Source organism: Sus scrofa, chromosome 17 (genome assembly GCF_000003025.6).
Source record: "Sus scrofa isolate TJ Tabasco breed Duroc chromosome 17, Sscrofa11.1, whole genome shotgun sequence".
Taxonomy (NCBI): Eukaryota; Metazoa; Chordata; class Mammalia; order Artiodactyla; family Suidae; genus Sus; species Sus scrofa.
In genome coordinates, this window is record NC_010459.5 from 13,693,256 (window position 1) to 13,713,718 (window position 20,463).

Genomic DNA, 20,463 nt, shown 5'->3' on the forward strand with positions numbered 1-20,463 from the left:
CCCAAGAAATAGCAACAATAACAACAACAACAACAACAACAACAAAAAAGACAAAAAAAAAAAAAAAAAAAAAGAAAGAAAGAAAAGTCACAACCTAAAGGTTGAGAATTATATTTTTTATTCAGCAGACAAAACTGAGGACTTAGGCCAGGGGCACAGCATCTCAGATAACTCTCAGTGACTGCTCCAAACAGCAAGGAGGGGAACCAGGTTATGTAAGAGTTTTTGCAACAAAGACTGAGGTATTTAGAACATCAAAAGATTACTGTTTAAATTAAAGAAGACCAGAAATCTCTGGTCAAGGAATTTAGCACTCTTTTATGTATGAGAAGATGCAAGAGTCTACAGACTCACTGAAATTCCTTTGACATGCCTCTCAGCTCTCTGGGGCCAGTATCCTGAGCTTTCTTACCCTGAGTCTCCCCCAGGTGCACATCTAGGGTGGCCACAGCAGATGACTGCTAGATGGCAGACACTCTGTTTCTATCCTGAGTTCCCTCAGGGCTCGCTGTGGGGGGCTGGTAATGTGGTGGCTTCATGGCTGCAACATCCTTTGTTTACTGATATGGCCGGCAACATTTTTCATTCACAAAACCAACCCCTATCTAATTTCTTGAGTACACCACATTCTATACAAGAAACCTCGGGTAATGTTCAGCGCAAACGTGTTAAATGGAGTCCCTTTTTCTTATTTGTAAATTACACAGTCCAAGTCATCTCTTTTGAATAGAATGAGCAGGAACTGAGCAAATGAAGGAACAGGTGATGGCGATGGCCTCAAATTTTAAGGATATATGTGAACATTAACAAACATTGGGCTCAATCCAGGGTAGGAGAATTTTTTTTTTCTCTTTAGAAATTTCTTGTTACCAAGGGTCCAGAAATTACTTCATTTTCTCGCGTTTTCCATTACATAACGGGGAACGGAGGCTTCAGGCCAACTTTTCCTTTAAAGATGATTTTTACAGTCAGTGAGCAATACCAGGTTAGGATGAGCCAAGGAGGCGGTACTATCTGACGTACGCGGCCAAAAGAGTCTCAACTCCCTCCCAGAGACTCAGATTTCCGACCAGCTTGGCAGATCCCGGGCGCCGGAGCGCCAGAGCGCGCGCGCGCGCCGCCGCCGCCTCCCTTCCCCGCCCGCGCGCCTCGCCACCCCTCGGCGCCAGACACTGACAGCCCCGGAGCTGCGAGCGTCTTCTGTTCCAGCGGTGGCAGGTAAACAGCCGGGTCGCCCCGAGAACTGGGGGTGCCAAGGCGGGAGTCAGAACCCCCCGCCTTGGAGCTTAGGCGCAAGGGTGAGCGGCCCACTTGGGGCGCTAGGGAAACCTTGACAGAGAGGGGGGCGGGGGACTTCCGGCGGGCGGGGGGCGCGACAGGCCTGCCCCCGCTTGTTCGTCGGCTTAACATTGGCCCCGCTCACATTTGCTTTCCAGGTGGGGTGAGGGCCCTTTACTCGGAATGGGGCTTGGTGGGGGAAGGGGGTGCCTGGGGCTGGCCGCGACCCCTGGGCAGGGAGGCGGATGGTGGCGGGGAGTCTAGCCCTCTCCCACGCGCGTCCGCGGCTGGCGGAGGATGGGAGAGGCGCGCCGGCACCGGGGCCGCAGGGCCGGGAACTCAAGGAGGGTCGCCCACGGCCTCCGCTGAGGCGCTCGGAGGAGAACCAGGGAGAGGGGCCGGCGTGCGGCTCTCCCGAGGCCCAAGGGGCACGTGGGGTGGGGGTGATGGCCCAGGCCCGGCGGGAGGGGCCCTTGCCGCCGCCACCATGGAGCTCCTCCGGAGAGACGGCCCAACCTGCCATCCACGCGGCCCGGGGGTGCTGGGGAGGCCGCAGCGGGGTGGGCCTCCTGCATCCCTGGGGATGGAGACCGGGCACGTGGTCCGACCTTCGGGCCTCGGCGGGCGGAGTCTCGGGCGGCCCCACCCTCACTGTCGGCCGAGACGTCCAGGTCCCTGGGGGCCGAGTGTCCGGAGAGCCCAGGTGCTTTGCTTTTCACTGTCTCCACTGCCCCTCCCCGAAGGGAACTGGGCGGTCAGAGGCTCCTCTCAAGGGGATCAGGGCCGGACAGCTCTCCTCCTGATCCACTTGTGTGGGCTGCCCTTTCAGGCTTGATTGTAAACAACGAGGAGAAGTCCATTTTTACTGTCCCTTTTCATTTTTTTCCCTTTTCTAAATTTGTAGCAACCATGGCAAATCAGTTTTTAAAATCATAACCCACAGCCATCAATCCACCCTTACCATCTCAAAGCCACTGCTTTCTGTTTTTCAGTTTTCTGTCTCCAGATTCGTACATAACGCAAAGAAATTTCAACTGCCCTGATTATGATTATCCTCCTCTAATGGCCGAGTTATTTTCTTCTGCTTAAAGCGTCGCAGTTTAATAAGCAGTTCCCCGAATGCTGAACATTTGAAATGTTTCGTTTTTTCTTGCAAAAAAACCTTCCAGGTATAACAGTATTAAAGAAAGAATAGGAATAGGAGTTCCCTGGTGGCCTGGTGGTTAAGGATCCCATATTGTCGCTGCTGTGGCTAGAGTTCCATCCCTGGCCCGGAAACTTCTGTATACCTCAGGCAAGCCAACAAAAAGAAAAAAAGAAGGGAAGAAAAGAAAAAAATAGTAACAGAAAATTGAATTAAAATGTCAAACCCCTGGAAAAATTAACAACTATCTCAGATTTGAGGAAGAAAAAAAAAATCAACAGTTTTACCTGCAGTAAACACTGAGGCGCTCTTACAATGAAAAAGAACTAACCGGAAAGGGAAAGAAAGCAGAGCTAGGATGTGATTTGTATATGATTTGTATCTGACACAAAATTTTCATAGTTATGAAAGGAAAATATGAAAATTATAATAAATGATGAATCAATTATAGAATAAAATGTAAATTAAAGCACTCTGGATTATCATTTTACAATTACTAACAAATACAACAACAGTAATAGTAACAGCAACCACTGTTGGAAGATTGCCTAGAAATTTTCACATTCAGTTATTTTGAGAGGTGGCAGGACTTTGGGGTTAGAAGAATGGCTCTGCACCTAATTTCATAACATGGAATGGGTTACCTAATTTCCTCATCCTCCTTTTGTGCATTCATAAAATAGAGGAAATTATACCTACTTCAGGAAATTGCTAAGATTAACCATCTATGTAAAACTGACCTTTGGTATGTAATCCTTTTTCTATTCTTGGGCACACTGCACTGGGGACATTGTGAATTTACTGTAAAGCAATTTGGTAATGCATTAGGCCATGACCCAGAATTTACCTGCAATGGAAGAAACAACAAGAAAAAAAAAGGGGGGAAAAAAAAGCCATATGCAGTCACAGAATTCAGAATGATCTAAAATTAGACCCAACGGAAAAACAACCTAAATGTATAACAGCAGGGCAGCAGCTGAGGAAATCATGGCTCTTTAACTGAAAGAAACATTATGTAACTATCAAAAGTCGGTGGTACATGAGAAAAAACTGATAAATCAGTGTAGATTACATTACCAAACTGTATCTACTTACTCAGTGAATGCATATGTGGAAAATCTGAAAGGAAAAGCATACAAAGGAATTGAATAGAATTAAAATGAAGTTAGAAATTATGGGTCAGTTTAATTTTCTTTTTTATTTATATACTGCTTTTCTAAGTAACGAAATTTTTAAGATAATTATTCATCGTTCTCAATTTTTGTAATGAAATGGAGCCATAGTTTTCTGTATGTGGGAGAGGGAGAGCTCAGTGTCATGTTAGCTGACTTCATTTCTTCAGATATTGTCTCTTTTTTTTTCTCGTGTAGATGGATTAGGGGGTTAGTAATGTATATATTAGGATCCTTCTTTAAGGAATTAGTTCTTAAATTTATTTATCAATTCTAGTTTTTTCTTTTTTTGTTGTTTCTAAGGACCCTGAATATATTTGAAAACTGAACAGTTTCAGCTAAGCCGAAGCATTCTGTCTTCCCCAGAACACAAATCCAGCCTCGCTGAGCCATTACAGATGTACATACTGCAGAGTCCCTTTGATCTCGTGATGGCTCAGAGTCCCTATCTGTCACAGAAAAGAAGGGCCTAGAAAGGCTATGATGACAGTCCTTGCTCTGAGGCAACTTAGGGTTATATGTGTAACCCACACCTCTTAAATCATCCTTTCTTGTAAGATCATTTTGATTTTGCAGGCAAAGGGCCACGGATTTCTTTAGAATCACTCTGAGTTATACAAGGAATCAACCATTTAAAAAATACAATAAAAAAGCAATTACAAATATTTCTGTACCAGATTAACACTGAAGGTGACTATCAGCCAACAAAAGGTTGACAGTTTTTCTAAGCTGTGGTTTTAGTTTACCTATTCCATTCTCCCTTTTCAGTTCTTATTTCCTATTCCAAGACAACTGTATATCAGCTGTGAACTGCTGCATGTGAAACATTCAAAACATGCCTCTACATAAAGTGGTGGCTGCTGCAGAAGAATCTGAGTGGATAGCATATATAGCAGTTCTTACAGTGGGAGTATTTTTTTCTCAATTTGTTCATCCTTTTTCTTCTAACTATATTCTGCTTATTGCTGTTCCAGTATTGTGTGATCACATCAAGGGAGGGGTACCCTGTTATGCTTTATAAGTGTTAAGTTTTGTGCTCCTGGGACCTAGCTCTGAAGCCTGGCTAGGAGTGCAGTTCTCTGGGAAGCTTTCCTGTCTTTCCTGAGCTAAGGTGGAACTCAGCAGTCATATTTTCATCTTTTGAAGTCATTGTCCCTTAAAGAATCTAATGCAAGCTATATAAAATTTTTACAAACCATTCTGGGGTGGGGGGTTTTCACTGGCACTCTGAGACTTAGCCCTCGACTGAATAGGGCAAGGGGCCCCCAACCTGGCCATCCTCAGAAATAGGTGAAGAGCTTTTAAAAATGTAACATTGCTAGAACCTATCCCAGGCTGACAGCCAGGTGTTTTCTAGTGATGGGATTTAGGAATCTATATTGTAGCAGGATTTAACAGTATCTGATAACAGTATATTCTCTCTTCTTTCCTCTTCCTTTTTAAAGTTGAGTTTGTTATTTGTACACATTCCTTACCCCTTATGGTTTTATTGAACTCAAAAAAATTGAGCTGGAGTTTTGTCATTTTATTGAGATTATAAATTCACTTAGGGGTAACTGACATCTTTAGAATACTAAATTGTTCCAACCAAGACTTTCCCATTTTTATGGGTCATTTTCTTTTTTTTTCTTTTTTTTTTTTTTTTAATTTTTTTTTTTTTTTTTTTTTTTTTGTCTTTTTTTTGTCTTTTGTTGTTGTTGCTATTTCTTGGACCGCTCCCGCGGCATATGGAGGTTCCCAGGCTAGGGGTCGAATCGGAGCTGTAGCCACCGGCCTACGCCAGAGCCACAGCAACGGTGGATCCGAGCCGCGTCTGCAACCTACACCACAGCTCACGGCAACGCCGGATCGTTAACCCACTGAGCAAGGGCAGGGACCGAACCCGCAACCTCATGGTTCCTAGTCGGATTCGTTAACCACTGCGCCACGACGGGAACTCCTTTATGGGTCATTTTCTATCTTCTTTATTAATGTTTAAATTTTTTCCCCAGTCTTAATTTCTCTTAAGTCAGTCCTAGTTACATTACAGTTCTGGTTGAAATTATGGCTATTTTATTAATTTTTTTCCTAGTTGATTATTGCTGCTGTAGAGAAATGCTATTGATTTTTATAGGCCAATCTTGTATCCCACAACCTTGCCAAACTCTAGTACTGAGTGTAGTACTGAAGTCCCCTTGTGGCGCAGGGGGTTAAGGATCAGGCATTGCAAGCAGCTGTGGTGCAGGCTGCAATTGCAGAGTGGTTTCAATCCCTGGCCCAGAAACTTCCACATGCCACAAGTACAGCCAAAACAAACAAACAAACAAACAAAAACTTGTGTCAGGTCTGTTGAATTTTTTATGTATATGATCATCCAAATTCCAAATAGTGACAGCTGGAGCTCTTTCCTTGCAGTTCTTGCACCAGTTACTTCGTTGCTTACAGCGTTGGAAGGACCTCCAGTCCCATGACAGTTGGCATCCTTGTCTTGCTTCTGATTTTAAAGGGACTGCATTCCAAAGTTATCTATTAAGTACTGTTTTGTGGTATAATCTTTATCAAGTTAAGGAAATTCCCTCCTATTCCTGGTCTACTAAAAGTATTTTTTTTAGTGATAAATAGATATTGACCTTTATCAAATACTTAATGTTTTAAAATGTATCAGAGGATTAGGCCACAGAATGACTGTTCAGGAGTATCTTATATGAAATGTTATAACACAGCCAGGCATTCAGAAACCCAGTCTCCATTCCCAGCAATCTCACTAATTAGCATTTTAATCGCAGATATGTCACTTGACTTAGCTGAATCTTGGTGGCCTAATTTGTAGAGTGCGAGATTGGGATTAAATAATACAAGGTCTTTCTTATTTTATCACAAACAGAGATTTTCCATGGTCTCATTAAGTTTTGAGTCTTCCTGGAGTTGCGGCTGTGGCTCAGTGGTAGTGAACCTGACGGGTATCCATGAGGACATGGTTCAATCCCTGGCCTTCTCAGTGGGTTAAGAATCCAGCCTTGCTGTGAGCTGTGATGTAGGTCACAGAAGTGGCTTGGATCCTGCGTTGCTGTGGCTGTGGTATAGGCCAGCAGCTGTAGTTCCTATTTGACTCCTAGCCAGGGAATTACTATATGCTGCAGGTGGGGCCCAAGTTTTGAGTCTTCCGTATCCTTAGAAATGAGTCTCTCCTTCAAAATGTAGTTGTTATTTTTTTATGCTTTTCATAAGTAGATGTTGCTTTTGTCATTCTCAACTGGTTTTAAAACGATCCTGTCTTAATATAGTCTATGATTATCCAGCTTTACCTAGTATTCAGTGTTTAAGTACTAATGGCAACATATGCCTGCTCCCCTTACACACTGTTGCCTGTATCTCCAGACCCTGTTCATTCCTCAGCTCCAGATTCCCCAAGCTAACTGCCTACTTGTCTCTCTTGTCCCACATGCAGCTGGAGGATCGCATTGCCAAAGCCACACCCCTCATTTGTCTCCCTCCAAATTTGCTCCACCTTCTGTGTTCTGTCTACTCAATTGCCCGATCTGGAAACTTGGGTACCACCTCGATTCTTCCATACTCTTACTTTCCACATCAAACTGCAAGCCTTCCAGAAGGTGCTAATCCACCTTGTTCAGGCCCCTGAGGTGTTGGAACAGAATTGTGAGCAGTATGGAGGCGAAGAGTTGAGCCCCATCAGCAAATGGATCCTGGTTAGGTTCATTAACCGCTAAGCCATGAAGGGAACTCCCTAATTGGCATATTTTGAGCAGTTTGTGCTGATAATGTTCAAATAAATTTTTATTTACACCAAGACCTTTCAAAAGGTGTTTCTTGGTGACCTAGCAGGTTAAGGATCCAGGGTTGTAACTGCTATGGCTCGGGTCAGTGCTGTAGCATGGGTGAGCTTGATCCCTGGCTCTGGGACTTCAGCATGCCATGCGTGCAGCCAAAAAAAAAAAAAAATTTTTTCAATAAATGATAGTAGAAACAAATGAAATATTAACTACTTTATTTCTTTAATCATTCTTCCTCTGAATATTATACAATTTAATCTTTAACTCTGAAGGTTATGAAAAATAATTTTATATTTGATGCCACTTTTATTTGAAGATACCCTGGTGCTGGGGATAAAACTAGTATCAGGGTTATAGCATGTGCCGTTTTTGGTTTTATGGCACATGGTGTTTTGGAGTAGTACATGGTTTGACATGAGGTCCAGTAGAGTCTGTTTAATGGTCATTCTATTCTGTGTCTTTAATCACTGCCCTTGGAACCCAGCACCCAGGGTAAATGACATCTTCAGTCTGAAAGGATGTTTAATTTGATGAATGTACATTGTTTATTCTTAAGTTATTCTAGCCCTTTTATGTCTTAATATGTGTCTTTTGCACCAAAAATTAGGAGGAAGTAACTCACTCATGAACTACCGAATGCCAAACTAAAACTTATTCAGTGACTGAGTGACTGTAAATCTTGTGAACACAGACTTTCTTTTTTTTTTTATTAAAAATGTTCTTTTTAAAAAAATTTTTTTTGGCCAACCACTCATGGCATGTTTGATCAGGCCAGGGATCAAACCTGAGGCAGAGGCGTAACCAGAGCCACAGCAGTGACAATGCTGAATCCTTAACCTGCTGAGCCACCGGGGAACTCCTGAATGCAGCCTTTCTTACCCCATTTTGAGCAGCCTCATTTGTCTGCCTATAGAAAGAAAGATGAATTTATAGATGGGCTTGCAAAATCTTGCATGTTTTCTGTTTCCAAAAACTGTTGAGAATTCCTTTGAGGAAATTATTGTAGGTATTTATATATTCAGAGGATATTAATTTCTTTACTTAATAGATACTTATTGTGTACCTGCCCTATACCAGGCACTGCCCAAGCCCCTGAGGATATAGCAGCAAACAAAAGAGACTCATTCCCTGCTTACATTCCCACTCAAGGAAGAAAGACACAAGTCAGCTATTTAAAAATTATTTCATGATCTCAACACCTACCTGGGGGCTTCACTTCCAGAGGGGCCTGCCAGGTCCCTCAAGGTAGTCCACACAGCAGTTAGGGCCTTGGCTTCACTCCCAGCCCCAGCCCCCACAAGTGACCGCTCAGGTACAAAGGAATGAGTCTGTGCGTAGAGGGTTCCCCTTGGCACAGGGGCCCTAGGCCCCATAGGTGCTGATAGCCCTCATTATAGCCCCATTAGCAGAGCTGCCAGGGTCCCTACAAGAAGGTGCCTGGTTACAAGAATTATTACTTTACTTATTTATGCACCATGTGGAAGTTTCCAGGCTAGAAGTCGAATCAGAGATGTAGCTGCTGGCCTACGCCACAGCCATACCAGATCTGAGCTGCATCTGCGACCTCACCACAGCACACGGCAAGGCCAGGGATCGAACCCGCGTCCTCATGGATACTAATCCATGGCTGGTTTCTGCTGAGTCATGATGGGAACTCCCAGAATCACAAAAGCTCAGAGCTGTGGCAAACCCACCAGGTGTTTATTGGTTTTTCCAGTTTAGATACAATGTATCAAGCAGAGGTTATTTTTACCATAAGCATGTTGCTGGCATTCCACCTTTATCTTTTCTAAGAAACAGAGCCAGAAAATTATCTGAAGGTCAAATTTGTCCTTAGAGAAGGAGAAAGAGTTGAGTTAACCCTTCACCTACAGTTGTTTTTGTTGTAAGTGTTGCACAGGAGACAAATGGAGTATAAAGAACATTCACAGCTGATGCCGCTACTATGTTCATTATGCTGCAGACATTAAGTGATTTCAATATAAACAGGACACTGACACCCTCTTTATTTTGTATTTTGCAGATAAGTAATCATGGTGAAAAGCCATATAGGTGGCTGGATCCTCGTTCTCTTTGTGGCCGCATGGAGTGACATAGGGCTCTGCAAGAAGCGACCAAAGCCTGGCGGAGGATGGAACACTGGGGGGAGCCGATACCCAGGGCAGGGTAGTCCTGGAGGCAACCGCTATCCACCCCAGGGAGGGGGTGGCTGGGGACAGCCCCACGGAGGTGGCTGGGGACAGCCCCACGGAGGCGGCTGGGGACAGCCCCACGGTGGCGGCTGGGGACAGCCCCATGGTGGCGGAGGCTGGGGTCAAGGTGGTGGCTCCCACGGTCAGTGGAACAAGCCCAGTAAGCCGAAAACCAACATGAAGCATGTGGCAGGCGCCGCTGCAGCTGGGGCAGTGGTAGGGGGCCTCGGCGGTTACATGCTGGGGAGTGCCATGAGCAGACCCCTGATACACTTTGGCAGTGACTATGAGGACCGTTACTATCGTGAAAACATGTACCGTTACCCCAACCAAGTGTACTACAGGCCAGTGGATCAGTACAGCAACCAGAACAGTTTTGTGCATGACTGCGTCAACATCACCGTCAAGCAGCACACAGTGACCACGACCACCAAGGGGGAGAACTTCACCGAGACGGACGTCAAGATGATAGAGCGCGTGGTGGAACAGATGTGCATCACCCAGTACCAGAAAGAGTACGAGGCGTACGCCCAAAGAGGGGCCAGTGTGATCCTCTTCTCCTCCCCTCCTGTGATCCTCCTCATCTCTTTCCTCCTTTTCCTCATAGTGGGCTGAGGGTGGCCTTTCTGTCGGCATCATCTTCTTAATCTTTATCAGGTTGGGGGAGGGAATATCTACCTGCAGCCCTTTAGTGGTGGTGTCTCATTCTTGCTTCTCTCTTCGGCACCCATAGGCTAACATCCATGGCGCTTGTAGCACTGGAAAAGGAGAGTAGACCTGAGATGTGATGTATTTAAGCCCCATTTGATTGAATCCTTCATAGGCCAGTGCTAGTGCTGGACTGGTAAGAGCGTAACAGCAAATAATCATTGGTTGATCTGGGCTCATTTTTTGTCTGGTGCAACAGATTGAGGCTAAAACAATTCTCAAAACACACTTCAAGTACCTTTACCTAAATACCTCCAGCTCCTTCTCCAGCTAGAGCTCAGTACACAAATGCCCCGCCATAGTAGTGATTTTGTAGCAACTTTCCCATTTAAGAAAACCTGACTACATTTTCCTGTTCAAATAGCATTTCTACTGAGTTGGGGAGGAGGCCACATAATACTCATTCAAAAAAATGAAACTGGAAATCCTTAGCTCCTGGGCCCAGGGTCAGCCCAGTGGAAAGCATGTGTCCTGTGTCTGCAGAGAACTAAGGATATTTTGCAATTTGCAGTACAGGTTACACAGCAGCTATTGCATCAAGAATGGATGTCTGTGCAACACTAGACTTCTGGGCAGAGGGCATTTTCACAGGCAATGAACATAACTCACATAATATGAAAGGCTCTGAAACTTAAAAAATTCCCACCTGTGTGAGGAACCCTCAGAGGCAGCCTTCTGTTATGGATGTTTAAAGCACCTTCATGGGGTAGTTCTTTCTTTAGTAATACAAACTATAGATAATTAAGGTAGTAGGACATGAAACAATCTTCTGGACATTGAGAACAAATCTCTTTTGTTTGTTTATCTGGGAACTGGAGTGATTTTGCCATTTCTTGGATGAAGCCAGGAGATTTTAACATAGAGGAAGCTGCAGCTATAAAAACATCATATTTATTCATTTGATTGAGTCTTTCATGGGCCAGTGCCGGTGTTGGGCTAGCAAGCATATGATACCAAATATAGAGGGTTATGAAGAAAATGATTAGTGTACAAAAAAGAGAAATGCTTACATTTCTTTATTGCTGTGTCATAATTGTCAAAAATCAGAATTAGGTCCTCAATTTCTATAATTGGCTTTTGAATCAAAGAATAGGAAGGCATTCCCCCCCAAAAAAGTTAAAGATGATAGAAATATGATCCATTCATATTAGGAAAAGAAATTCTGGTACTGTTATTTAAATAAGGCAAAATTATTCCCTGGATTGTTTGGTGTTGTCACCTAGCAGATATACATTACTCTTCTGCATTGTTATTGGCTTGCACTTTGTGGGTATCCTATGTAAAAAAAATATATGTATATATATATATTGCATATGACAAACTTGGAGATTTTGGTTAGAGCTGTTAACATCTGAATTATCAAATGCATTACTTGTTTTTGTAAGGTACTAAATATTTAATAATACTTAAAGGAAACCCTTTTGTGTGGTCCTTCGGCTTACAATGTGCACTGAATAGTTTTGTATAAGGATCCAGAGTGGCATTTGAAATTCGCATGTGCTTTATATTTTCTATATTTGTAACTTTGCATGTACTTGTTTTATTGTATTAAAAGTTTATAAATGTTTATTATCTGACTAAAATTAAAACAGGAGCTACAATGAGCATCTGCTGTGGAGTTTGCCATTGTATTCACCAGTGCTCACAGGGGTTGGCAGAGCCTCTGGGGGTTAATCTGAGTAAAGTGACACCGTTGGTCCTCACACCACCTGTGATGGCCAGTGCTTCCCACAGTCACTTCTGATCCTGCCTCAGCCTATCCCAGTCACATGCAGGCTGCTCTCTGCTGCCTTCTCCTTTTCTTCCCCCGAGGACCTACATGAGCTTGGCACTGAGGAAATGGCAGAGTCACTTTGCAGCAGAGGAAAATAGTCCTTGAATTCTGGAAGCATTTTTTTCTGTCCTGGATGTTGAAATAGAGGATTTTCTTGGTTAAAATGAGACTCAACAAACTAAAGTGTCTGCCTATCCCCACCCCCAGCACTCAGGTGACAGTTACTCTTTGGGTTGAAATTGAACACTGTAGTTTCAGTAGGATACTTCCCTTTGTCACAGGCTTTCAACTCATTCTTCATGTTTCTTGCCTTCTTCCCAAGTGTGAGGTATGAGCTCTCAGTTGTTCTGGGCAGAGGTTTTCTTCTGCAACTATAATTTACCAACAGCTGGAAGTAATTATAAAAAGTCACACTGGATGAAATAATAATATTTATTGATTAGCTTAGCACATTTCAGTAGCCTTCAGTATCTGATCAAAGGACTCATTTGCATTAAAAATGAAAGGATAAATATCAGCATCTTGAAACCCCCATCATCAACAAAACCATTAAATGACATACACAAATTCTCAAAAACATTATTCAAAGTTAATCCTTAACAAAAATTTCTGGGACTATTTTCATGCTGCCCTTTTGGACATATTTCTTATTATTTAAAAGTAAACTCTTCATTATATGCCAGTCATTTCTAAAAAATAAGCCCCCTAAGACTTCAATCATTCAACACATAGGTATTTGAAGGGCCAAAGTCAGTAATATCCACCTGTATCTTTCTTATCACACCATGTTTTCTTTCTGTTACTTCCAACTCCTCTGAGTTGTGCTAGAGGAATTTTAATGTAAAAAATTAAAAGTCGATTTTATTTTTTTAATTTATTTTTTATTTTTTAATTTATTTTTTTTTGTCTTTTTGCCTTTTCTAGGGCCCCACCCGTGGCATGTGGAGGTTCCCAGGCTAGGGGTCGAATCGGAGCTGTAGCCACCAGCCTATGCCAGAGCCACAGCAACGTGGGATCCAAGCCGCGTCTGCAACCTACACCACAGCTCACGGCAACACCAGATCCTTAACCCACTGAGCGAGGCCAGGGATCGAACCTGCAACCTCATGGTTCCTAGTCGGATTTGTTAACCACTGAGCCAAGATGGGAACTCAAAAAGTCAATTTTAAATGACTGACATAAAGTAACCAAGTAACCCTCACAGAGGGTTCTTCCAGAGAAGTATCAGATGTCAAATTGTTTCCCTGCCTCCCTGGGACTAGAGCCAAATAAATGTCCTCTGCCCTTGGAAGGAATTGTGATCTGTACTGTTCCCACCCTAGTGGGAGCCTTAATCCAGCCAGAACTTGAGCTCCCCAGGCTCAGGTCCTGACCTTGCATTGGTCTAAGCATGACTGACCTACACAGTTCATTTCTACCTGAGAAAGGCCAGTTCCTCTCCGGCCCTTGAAAACACCCCTGGGAGGATTCGGCTCCCCCTGCATTAAGCTTTTCTGTCTATCCTTTGCCCTGCTTCTATGAGGTCCACCCCTCTTCTCCAGGATGCCATACCTGCTGCTGGACACACCCAGTCCATGAGCTTCACCTCTGCCTTGGTATAGCTGTCCTTTCCTCAAGCGCAGTTCCCCTCAAACTTGAGCCTGTGGGTCCTGACTCATAGACCTAGGGTGGGGCCCAAGTTTCTGCATTTTTCACAAGCTCCCGGATGGTGCCATGCTGGCTCTTGTTCCACTGGAACAAGGCCCTCAGAGTTCTCACACTAGAGCCTGCATCAGCACTTCCCGGATGTCTTCTCCAACACAGGTTGCTGGGCCCCGCCCCAGAGTTTCTGGAGTGCAGGGTCAGGCCTGAGAATTTACCTTTTTTTTCCGGTCTTTTTAGGGCCCCACCCACAGCATATGGAGGTTCCCAGCCTAGGGGTCAATTCAGAGCTGTAGCTGCTGGCCTACAGCCACAGCATTGTGGGATCCAAGCCACATCTATGACCTACACCACAGCTCATGGCAACGCCAGATCCTTAACCCACTGAGCAAAGCCAGGGATCAAACCTCATGGATGCTAGTCAGATTCATTTCCACTGAGCCATGACGGGAACTTTGAGAATTTACATTTCTAACAAACTCCCTGGCAATGCTGCTGATGATGGAAATGGCACATGGAGCTCTACAGGGAGAGGTAAAAAGAGGTAGGAGGTGGCCTGGCCATGAAACACAGAGCTACTGGGGAGACCAGAAACCTGTCTGGAGCTCTCCCTGGGAGAAGAGTGCCAAGAGCTCTAGGGATGAACAGCATTTGGAGGTAAAAGGAGATAGTCAATGCCTGCTGCCTGAAAAGTGGAAGTCACAGGTGAGTCCTGAGGTCCACCGTTAGTGAGAGACCCAGCTAAACTGGAACGGTACCAACCCTGCGGATGCAGCGCTTCTCAGACTCAAATGTGCACGCAAATCACCTGAGAACCTTGTCAAAATGCAGCTTCTGAGGGCACCGGTTTGATCTGGGCTTGGGGCTTTGGCATTTCTACAAGCTCACGGGTGATGTGATGCTGCTGGTCTTAGGACCACGCTGAGAAACAAGGACCTGAAGGCCCAAATCATCTCATCTAATCTCGGCCAAGACTTTGGAGGAGCATTGAAGGCTCAGGAGCCAGGTTGAGGAGGCGGTGGGGCAGAGGGAGGCTTTACCTTCTCTCTCTCTCTTTTTTTTTTTTTCCCCTGAAATTTGTTACCTTCTCTTGACTTAGCCCTAAGCACTGCCTCTCCTGCTTTCAGATCACAATCCTCCTGCCTGGCCTGAGTCAACAGAATCTACCTCCTGTGGGCAGCAGTGAAGCCAGCTTGTAACTTAGCTCAAGCAGAGTTAGTCTGCTGCCCCTGTGGGACGTTTCAGATGCAGAGACATTCTGTCATCTGTCCAAGGTCACACAAATAGTATGTTCCCCAAAGTACATTGTGGAAAATCTTTGCCTTTGGTTTGTGATGATATTTAAGGGTTTGGCTCAAGGGTCCCAATCAAACCATGATTCCCTAAGCCCTTGATCATGGGTCACCTTCTGCTGGAGCCTCAAGACCAGAAGCCACCAGGATGACTGGGGCTGGGGGCCTTTTTCTCCCTAAATGTGCTGGCAAATCTGACCCTTTCCTCCCTCCTTCTCTAAAACCCAACAACCATCAAATAAAAGCAAAATCATTACCTATATCTTTATATTGGGCAAAGATACCAGTTTTCAGCAACTGCATCCTTTGGCATCCTTACTCAACCCAATCAATTCAGAAAAACTTACAGGACCATGTTTCATTGCCTTTTAGTTGATTATATTATCTGGATTAATTTGCTAGGGCTGCGTAACAAAATACCACAGACTGGGTGGCTTAGACAATGGAAATTTATTATCTCACTGTTACGGAGGTTTGGAAGTCAGAGATTAAGATATCATCAGAGTTTGTTTCTTCTGAGGCCTCTCTCCTTCGCTTGTAGACAACCTCTTCTCCCTGAGTATTTACATAGTCTGCCTTCTGTGAGTCTGTGTCCTAACCTCTTTTTATAAGGACACCCTCACGGAATTGGATTAGGGCCCACCCTAATGGCTTCAGTTCAGCATTTTCAGGTAACTCTGTAAAGGCCGTAACTCCAAACAGTACAGGGGCCTAGGACTTTGACATCTTTTAAGAAATGTCATGGCACTGTGTCAGTGTCCCTCTCAGAATAGCTCAAAGGCAATTAGGACCACGAGGGCCTGTGGGGGCCTGACCTTCACACACTACACACTATCCATTGTCTGCATCCCTCTGTGCCTTCAACAGACTCGACCAGCCCACCAATCCACTTAGGATGGCCGAGGGGGCCTACCTCATAATGCCCACTCGAGAGCAAACAGAAATGCTTCAGTCTGGATACAGCCCCAGAAATCCGGCCACCATGCCCCCATGGCTCACACAAAGTGAAGAGTTATAATCAACCACATTTTTAGTTTGGTTCATTCTTACAAAGATCAAAAACTCTAAGCCAGATAATGTTCCTCCCACTCCCAAAGACACCTCAAACACACCTGGCTTAGAGTTAGGCTGATTATGAGTTAATTAATGTAAAACTGAGTACTAGCTGTAATTAGGGGGTACTATAGAAAGCTGGCTAGAGTCTAGCCCCTCATGCTGCCAAATTCTGAGTGTTAGTCTCGACTGTCACCTGCTCATGCTGGTGCCCACTTGAGTTTCTTTTAAAAAAAAATTTTTTTTAGTATAGTTGTTTTACAATGTTCTGTCAATTTCTGATAACAGCAAAGTGACCCAGTGATACATATATATAATTATATATATAATTTTATATATAATTTGTATTCTTTCTCTCACATTATGCTCCATCATGTTCCATCACAAGTGATCAGATGTAGTTCCTTGTGCTATACAGCAGGAAGTCATTGCTCATCCACTCCAAATGCAATAGTTTGCATCTACTAACCCCAAACTCCCAGTCCATGCCACGCTCTCCCCTTCCCCCTTGGCAACCACAAGTACGTTCTCCATGTCTGTGAGTTTGTTTCTTTTCTATAGACAGGTTCATTTGTGCCATATATTAGATTGCAGGTATGTGATATCATATGGTATTTGTCTTTCTTTTTCTGACTTCCTTCACTTAGCATGAGAGTCTCTAGTTCTTATCCAAGGAATAATCTTAGACATCAGCATCATCCCAAACCTCTAGATCCATCCATGTTGCTACAAATAGCATTATTTTATCTTTTTATGACTGAGTAGTATTCCATTGTGTATATGGACCACAAATTTTTTTCTTTATAGGGCCACATGTGCAGCATATGGAAATCTCCAGGCTAGGGGTCAAAGAGGAGCTGCAGATGCCAGCTTATGCCACAGCCACAGCAGTGCCAGATCTGAGCCATGCCTGTGACCACATCTCTGTTGTCTTATTGATTTTCTGTCTAAAGGGCCTGTACATTGATGTGAGCAGGATATTAAAGTCTCCTATTATTATTGTATTGTCATGAATTTCTCCTTTTATGTCTGTTAGTATTTGTTGTGCGTATTTGGGTGCTCCTATATTAGAGGAATTTATATTGATGAGTGTAATATTCCTTTTCTTGAATTGATTCTTTTATCATTAAATAGTGTCCTTTGTGTTCTTTATGGCCTTCATTTTAAAGTCTATTTTGTATGATATGAGTATTGCAACTCCTGCTTTCCTGTTTTTTCCATTCTCATGAAATACCTTTTTCCATCCCCTCACTTTCAATTTATATGCGTCCTTTGCCCTAAGGCGAGTTCTTGTGGGCAGCATATTGTAGGCTCTCATTTTTCTATCCAGTCTGCCCCTCTATGTCATTGATTGGAGCATTCAGTCCATTGACATTTAAGGTAATTATTGATAAATTGTATTTATTGCCTTTTAACCCTTGTTTTCCAGTTGATTCTATGTTTCTCCTTTATTCCTTCCTTTCTTTCTTTTTTCTTTCTTTCTTTTTTTTGATTGGAGGATTTCCTTTTATTTATGCTTGTGTCCTCTTCTTTTTAGTTTTCATGAATGTAGTGTTTGGTTTTGATTTGCGGTTGCCCTGTTTTTCAAGTATCTTAACCCCTTCCTATATCTGCCTGTTTTAGCCTGATAGTCATATAGGTACAAACACATTCAAAAAAATAAATACATAAAAGAGTGTAGATTTTCTTACTTTGCTTCCCCACATTTTATGATTTTGAAATCCTTTTGCTACATCTTCTTGTTTATCTTTTTGCTCTTCCTTGTGTTTACCACCACTTGTACAATAGGTTTTTTCCCCCTTTAGATCTATATGTTGGTTTATTTAAGTGATGACTTTCCAGTTGTGATTTCCTCCATTCTAGTTCTTCTTCCTTCTTCTTTATTTATTTATTTATTTTGTCTTTTGTCTTTTTAGGGCCGCACCCGCGGCATATGGAGGTTCTGAGGCTAAGGGTCTAATCGGAGCTGTTGCTGCTGGTCTACTCCAGAGCCACAGCAATGCCAGATCCGAGCTGCATCTGGGACCCACACCACAGCCCCCAGCAATACCGGATCCTTAACCCACCGAGCAAGGCCAGGGATTGAACCCACAACCTCATGGTTCCTAGTTGGATTCATTTTCACTGCGCCAAGAAGGGAACTCCCTTACTTTTTTATTTAGAGAAGCCTTTTCAGTATTTATTTTAGAGTGGGTTTAGTATTGCTACACTCTTTCAGTGTTTATTTGTTGAAGAAATTCTTTATTTCTCCTTCAATTTTACATAATATTCTTCTTGGGTAGAGTATTCTAGGCTGCAAATTTTTTCCTTTTAGAACTTTGACTATATCTCGCCATTCTCTTCTGGCCTGTAGTGTTTCTGTAGCCTTATGGGGGTTCCCTTATAATTAATTCTTTGTTTTTCTCTTGCTGCCTTTAGAATCCTCTCTTTAACTTTTGTCATTTTTATTATAATATGTCTTGGTGTGGACCTGTTTGGGGCCCTCTGTGCTTCCTGTATCTTGATATCAGTATCCATTATATTTCGAAGGTTTTCAAACATAATTTCTTCAAACATATTTTCAATCCCCTTTTCTTTTTTTTTGCCTTTTGGAATCCCTATTATGCGTAGATTGGCCCGCTTTATATTATCCCATAGGTCTCTTATATTGCTTTCATTTTTTTTCATGAAGGTGATGGGGTGATTTCCATTATTTTATCTTCCAAGTTACTAATTCACTCCTTTTCATTATTCATTCTGCTCTTCGGTGACTTTAACTCACCTTGCTTCTCTGCAAATTAATTTTCTAATTTTTCTTGGCTCCTCCTTATATTTTCTAATTCCTTTATAAAGTAATCTGCTTTACTGTCCATATTTGCTCTTAATTCCTTCATATTTGTTCTTAATTCCTTCAGTATTTTCACTATCTCCTTTTGGAACTCAGCGTCTGTTAGACTTCAGAGGTCTCTTTCATCGTTTGCTCCTTCAGGGGAATTCTCCTGTTCTTTTAAATGGGAATGGTTCCTGAGCTTCTTCATTTTGCTTATATTTTTTCTTACTCTGTGAGTTTAGGAAAAACAACCACTGTAGCCTTGGAGGACTATTTATATGCAAGACAAAGTCTTTTGTAAAGGCTTATTATTGTTATTATTTTTGTTTTGGCATGTGGGCTGCTTTTGTTTAGATGCTTTCTATCTCTCTCCTCTGTGTGTGCAGGCTATTATCCCCTTGAGAGGGTGCCGTGTGTGCTTCCAGGAAGATGTAGGGCTAGTAGCCAGTGCCTTTTTGCTGGGCCCTTGACAATGGCAAGAGCCCATGGGATGGTGGTGTGGCTTCCCCTAATTGCTGGGCCCTGGGAAGTGGCTGGTGTAGATGCCACCTGCATGGGAAGATTTTGGCAGTGACAGCGGCAGGGCATGCGGTTCTCAGGAGAGTGAGACAACGATGGGTGGTGCTCAGTTGCAGTACCCTCCTCTATGCTGATCTCTGAGGTGACTGGGTGCTGGGAGCCGAGTTTCAAGATGGAATCCACCTGATGACAAAGTCCAGGGGATTCAGAAGAAAGGAATCTGCCTGATGACAAAGCCCAGGAGATTCTGAAGAAGGTTCTGCAAAACAGCATATCCACCAGGCCTCGAAACCCCCACCAGGCATTAGAGACCAGTGCCTGGAGATACATACCTTTGGCTTCTGTTTTTTTGTTTTTAATAATTGATCCATGCCTTGCTTACTGTGCCTTAACTCTGTGTTCTTTTTGCCTTAAGAAAGGAATTTATTATTCTCTAATTAAGCTTCAACCTATTTTTGTTTGTTAGCCTTTAGTTTATCTTTGGAACTATGGCTCCCGTGCTGTCTACTTCCAAAATAATAGCTTCTGGGGAGGTTTCTTAGATAATATTGTTCTTAGATAATATTGGCATGCTTTACTTAGGCAGCACAGTTATTTAGTTTTTACAATATAGTATGTAGGCATTAGGAATTGATGGTTATTATTACTTTTGTGTATAAGTATAAAAATCTATCATAATATTAGAAGTTAAAGTAAGATTGTTGCTAGGTAGTAAATAGACATTTGTGTTAAAGGACCATAAGATGTACGTGACATTTACAAGGTTGTCTGTGATCTGTATGTGCCTCTAGCTTTCTGCTTGTTTACTCTAGAATGAGTTTATGATGTACTTTCCCCAATCCAGGTGCCTTTTTCTATCTTTACACTTAATCTGTAACCCGGGAACAGTTATGAGATAGTGATCTTTTTTGCGGATGTAAGTTTTAAGTTTTTTCCCTATATAAGCTGCTGCTGTTCACCAATAAGTTTGACACTGCTTGTGTGTGCACTCCTGGAGAGTGTCTGTGCCTCGGTTATTCTTCCCGCGCCTGCCACCCCTCCTCTTGGGGAAATCTCCTGACCATCAGGGCAGGACCCGGCAACGGGGGCTGTAGGCACTGACCCCTAGTGG

The 20,463-nt window shown here is 43.2% G+C and overlaps 1 protein-coding gene across 4 annotated transcripts; it reads left to right on the forward strand.

Annotated features, from left to right (window-relative positions):
• Positions 940-11,871, forward strand: PRNP (prion protein). Of its 4 annotated transcripts, none has more exons than XM_005672669.2 (2): positions 940-1,218; positions 9,388-11,871. In XM_005672669.2, the coding sequence occupies exon 2, from the start codon at positions 9,398-9,400 to the stop codon at positions 10,169-10,171; it is 774 nt and encodes a 257-aa protein (XP_005672726.1). In that variant the 5' UTR covers positions 940-1,218; positions 9,388-9,397; the 3' UTR covers positions 10,172-11,871.